Raw genomic sequence first — 5,382 nt, 5'->3', positions numbered from 1 at the left:
AGAAATATAAATGCACACTAAGGCAGGGAGCCAAACTTTTGCTTAAATGTTAGGAAATGTCCTAACTGGAGGCTCATTGTGTTTGTGATGGTTTTCATAGCCTTTCCTTTCATATACGATGCCTAAAGCAGCATAGGCAGAAAAAAAGTTAGACCTGAACAGCAATATTGCTCTTAGAATTAAAATGAGTGTAGTTACAAGATATTACATAAATAATGTATGCAGCAATAATTTGTATTTGCTGATGAGTGTGTGTCTCAATTTAGGATTATTCTGAGCCCCTTTTGGTCACTGTTTGGGTTGTGATGGCTCAGGGTGCCATCACAAAATAGCAATTGTTTCTGTTCTGGCCTGATGCTCAGAGGATCTTTCCTTCCCAGATTCATTTTATTCTCTTTTTTCAGCAGGTAAAAGAAGCCATGTTTTTGCCTCATTTATTACCTAGTCTTAATCACTTGAATGGGTTTTGCCTAAAATAAACTGACACCTGGGAAAGACCTTAGCTTAAAAAGGCCAAGGTCTCCCACTGCATCCTGGGCCATCTTCACTTGTCCTGATCTATGTCTTGCCACTGAATCCAGTTGGATCAGGGGGTGAAAGTAAGGCTGGTGACTTTGCATAGCCTTGCCTCACTTAAATCCAATTGGCGTACAAGTGAAGATATCACTGTCCTCACGAAGCAGATGGTCAAGCTTGGAAGCCAAGCAGAAGCTGGTGGCTGCCTGTGGAAGGGGGTTTTGCTGCATCTTGTTCTGAAGGCTTTTCAACCAGCTACAATGTCAACAGACAATGATGTTTCCCTCTCCAGTTATGATGAGACTTTGGGATCAAAACTTGCTCGAAAAGCTAAAGAGGCACCATTTGTCCCAATTGGAATAGCAGGCTTTGCAGCTATTGTTGCATATGGATTATACAAACTGAAGAGCAGAGGGAATGCTAAAATGTCTGTCCACCTGATTCACATGCGTGTGGGAGTCCAAGGCTTTGTAGTAGGAGCAATGACTGTTGGTATGTTGTACTCCATGTATTGGGAATACTGGGCAAAACCAAAATCCGAACCTTAGGAGGAAAGATGCTGTCTTCATGCTGATGTTTTAGAGTTAGATACCTCACATTGAGGTTATGTGTTTATGTTTAAAAATAAATCATTTAGGGATATGTGGTTCTAAAAAGCAGCACATGTCCTTTCGCTAGCCAAGATTATAGTTTCCAATAAGCAAGGAAGTGCCCCCTAACTCAGGATATCAGTCCTTTTGTTAGCCAAGATTCCAGTTTCCAGTAAGCAAGGATGTGCCCCTCATTCAGGATGTCTGTGCAAGCTTAATCCGGTCTTGTGATTGCTGACACAGCAGAAGAAATTTGAGTTCACTCAGAGAGCATCGCAGAGGATTGCTGGTGTGTCAGTCCAGAAGGGCTCAAATCATCCTCTCTGATTGGCCAGTCCAGGTTTTTGGCCTTCAGGTGAAGGGCTCAAGCAGGTCTCACAAGTCTTAAACTCTACAACTGGGAGCTATGGATGGCTCTATTAAAAAATTTTTTTAACATCCCCAGAAAAGTTATTTGGAGCTAGCATGTGAATGAAAACTAAGCCCAGATAATTTGCCAGTTTTAGTCCACAAAAAATTGGGGGAACCATTATGAAACAAGAAGATATTTTCCCAAAGAATGTACACATTCCCCTCCTGTATAGAGTGGTGAACTTCTTTTCATGGAACCTTCTATTTCAGATTACAAAAATGTCTCCTCTTGGGAAACACCTGAATTCTTGCATACAATTTATGCCCTCTGGTATGATGACTGGCCTGGCTCCCTGCTTCTTGCCTTCCATGTTAGTGGTAGCCTTTCAGCAATCCATTGCATGAGGCAAATAAGTCTCCATAGATTCATGGCTAATGTTCATCATCGTGTTTCCTTAGTTGTTGGCTTCACTCAGTCATTCTCTATTGGCTCTCGAACCTGAGATCTTACCTTATAAATTGTAACTAACCCATTCCCCATACCTTGCACCTTAATATTTGGGCACTCTTTTGTTTCCCCCAACTCATTCCTGCTCCCTTCTGTATCTGTGCAAGACCATAGAACTGGAATCTTGCTTTGTAAATGGTCCCTTACCCAGGGCCACCAGGTTGAGACTCAGGAAAAAGGGAAATCAAAATTTTTCAGTTGCCCAAGATGGGCTGAAATGTGGGGAGACAAGAAAAGGAAAGGAAAAAACGGTGCAGAAAGAGAGAGGTGTGGCGAAGGGAAGAAGCAAGGACAAACAGAAAAAGAAGAGAGGAGGAGAAGATAGAAGAGAGGGGGTAGAAGGAGAAGGAGTAGAGTGGAGGAGAAGAGAAGAGGAAGGAAAGATAGGGAACTGGCAGGAAATAGAGGGGAGTGCAAGGGGAGGAGAGGGGAGGAGAGGGAGAAGGGGTGGAAAGTAATGAGAGGAGGAATAGATTCAACCATCACAGCAACCACAGCTACAGAATAAATATGTCCCATTGGGCATACGTTTAAATGGAATATGAAATAAATATTTATTATTAAAGGACATAATTAGTCTACTACCTTTTCATACTGTAAAAGGCAGAAGTGAATGTTTTTAAAGTTGGAAATACTCAGAAATGCTCAGTTCGTTGGCACAAGCTTGCAAGCTAATATTCAGAATTGTTTGTGGATTGAACATCATATATTGTGTTTATTTTGTTATTGTTTCTTCAGACAAATTCTCTTTCACTCAGGTGGAAAGTACAAGGGTACCACTCATAGGCCCTGTCCCAGTACTGAACCACAAACAAGCTTCAACCTGCTCTCTTTTTCCAGACTAAGCCCCTCTGTAGACAGCATGGTGGCTATCCTCTCTTGGGGCTCATCCACTTAGTGCCAAATGTAGTGCAAACTGTATAACTTTAAAAATACTGCAGTTCAGAAACCCCAAAGTTAAGGGAGTCTACCCTGGTAGCAGGAATCACAGGCATGCTCACCCACAACAAAGTCCATGCCAGATTTCTTGTGTAACTAAATTCAACAAGAAAAGAATCCTTCAACTGAGTAGCTTAGTTAACTCAAGCCAGGGGTATCTTGTACTTGTTGGTTTGGGTTCGGAAGAGAGTGATATCATGAACCAACTCTGCTCCATGGGAAGTGAACTTGGTGGGACAGATGCCACATGGCAGCCACCTTCTTCCCAGTGACTGGGATAGTAGAGAGTAGAGTATACCACTCCTCAGGTCAAGTGGGTGGGGAGAGAAGGCTAGATTTTGCTCTTGGTATATCCTCTCAGAAAATAGCCCTTTGCAAAAGTTAATACATGTTAATTGAACAATATTGGGGAGAATATAGTACAATATGGGTTTAAGCTAGTAGCGTTAGATCCTAACCCAACCCCTCAGGTCATCCTAGAATCGTAAAGGAGAGATGTCACCAAACTCATAATCTGAGAACTGGTCTCAATGGGCCTGAAGATAAACTCCCTCATTTTAGATAGGTACAGTTGAATCATCACACTGCCAGGAATTCTAACCCAATTAATGGTATTCACAGGTTCTTGTTCCACAGTGTTTTAAACTCTCCCCTGCCCCCCATAATGATATGTCTCAGGACACATAAACTCCCCACTATCACCCTAGCCCAAATTGCCCTACTTTGTCATTGCTTACCTCCATCATGGCATGGATGAAGATTTGGACTTTGAGTACATATTATTTTATTGTTATTGCTATTTCCATCTTCTTGTTTAGTAACTACTATGTACAAATCATTATTCTAGGCACTAGGAACATAAAAGTGAAAAGCATCACTTTCCCTGTACTGAAAGAACTTGCAATTAATAGGGGCAGTACAAGTACAGAAAGTTAATTAAACCCTGGTAAAAATTTGATAAAATACATGGAGGAGATAGGCCTCATGAAATATCCCTAGGAGGGATCATTGCCAACTAGAAGAATTCAGGGAAGGATTCCTGGAGGAAAAGTTACAAACTGGGCCCTGCAGGAAAAAAAAAGTATTGGAACCGAGAAAATATGTGAAGTTGCATATTTTGTAGGTGTAGGGGATGGAATGTGTATGATAATATTCAGAAGCAGCAGAGGGCAGGATAAAACTTAGTACTGGGAGAACATTTTTGCTTGTACATAATGTTTGTGAAAGAGGTGATATGAAATAAGAGTGGAAAGATAGGTTGGAGCCTGATTATAGAGGGCTTTGATGCCATTGAGTACCTGGCCACCTGATTACCCTGATTCTATACCCTGTCATCCTGAAAACAGAATGCTGCCCTTCGTTGGCAAATTGTTGGACCTCCCTATTGCCAACCCTCTGCACATTGAGATCTTTATCTATTACACTCTACTGTTCTCCTTGACACTTGATTCACATATGTAGATGTTCTCTCCTGCTTGCTGGGTTTTTTTGAAAAAATGCTCCGTTTTAATCAGGTTTGTTAATTTCCTTGTCCTGGTTATAGTTAACCCATCCATAAACCAGATGTAAATATTATTGCTTTGCCCAACAGGAGTTCTGTTGACTCAATGTATGGAAATTTATTCATTGCTTCATGTCCATCTGTGAGATCTAGATAGAGTCTTAAATAATACATCCAAAGAATACTTGCAACCCTTATCCTGAGACAACCATGGCGCTGGATTTTGTCACAGAAAAACCTAAATGGGTAACTCCATCTTAAAAACACTGAAAATAATGAGTCATATTTCTCTTAGTTCCCTCAGTTCTTGCCACTTCTGTTCATGCTCCTTGGAAGAAAAAAAATCCATTTTTGCACAACAATTTTCTGCATCAAGGGTGAAATGTAGTTTAAAGTGAAGATTAACAGAAATTTTCTTGGGGGTATGAAGTGCTCCTTCGAATCTTGCAGAGAAAGGTGCCTGCTTTTGTGGTCCAAAAAGTTAAAGCTCCTACTGGTCTGTTTCCAAATTGTAAGATATAGTTATTTTACAATGATAGTTTATGGTACGACCAGGTGGGAAATCTAGCATGCAAATGAGAAGGATTGAAATCACTTTCCTTTGAGCCCAGGATGTAGGCAAAGGGTGAGTGTTAATCTTTTTCAAAAAACTTTTGGGGCATTGCTAGGAGGCTTCTCGTAGGCTTTTCATTCTGGTTTGAGGTTATTTTCCCAAAATTGAAGATGAAATAAGGGCAATTATCAAAAACTTTTTTTCCAGTGATGTGTCAACAAAAGTAATGTAAAAATTTGATGAAAATTTCAAAAATGAAAAATACTCAAATTAATGTTAGGTTGTATAAACAATCTAATGTCAGAAGAAAATGAATAAGTCAGAAAATAACTGCCAACGGGAGGAGGAAAGAACTAGATAAAATTGCAAGTAAATTCTACCAAACATTCAAGGAATAATTATCTCCAATATTACATATAATTTG

The 5,382-nt window shown here is 40.3% G+C and overlaps 1 protein-coding gene across 1 annotated transcript; it reads left to right on the top strand.

Moving 5' to 3' along the window:
• The first annotated feature begins 751 nt into the window (after positions 1-751).
• LOC118839842 (HIG1 domain family member 1A, mitochondrial-like) lies at positions 752-1,092 on the top strand. Its single transcript, XM_036747353.1, has one exon. It carries the CDS (start codon positions 777-779, stop codon positions 1,062-1,064), a length of 288 nt encoding a protein of 95 aa, XP_036603248.1. The 5' UTR covers positions 752-776; the 3' UTR covers positions 1,065-1,092.
• Positions 1,093-5,382: the final 4,290 nt, after the last annotated feature.

The sequence above is a fragment of the Trichosurus vulpecula genome, chromosome 2 (assembly GCF_011100635.1).
Source record: "Trichosurus vulpecula isolate mTriVul1 chromosome 2, mTriVul1.pri, whole genome shotgun sequence".
Classification (NCBI taxonomy): Eukaryota; Metazoa; Chordata; class Mammalia; order Diprotodontia; family Phalangeridae; genus Trichosurus; species Trichosurus vulpecula.
This window is presented reverse-complemented; position numbering and strand designations above follow the sequence as displayed.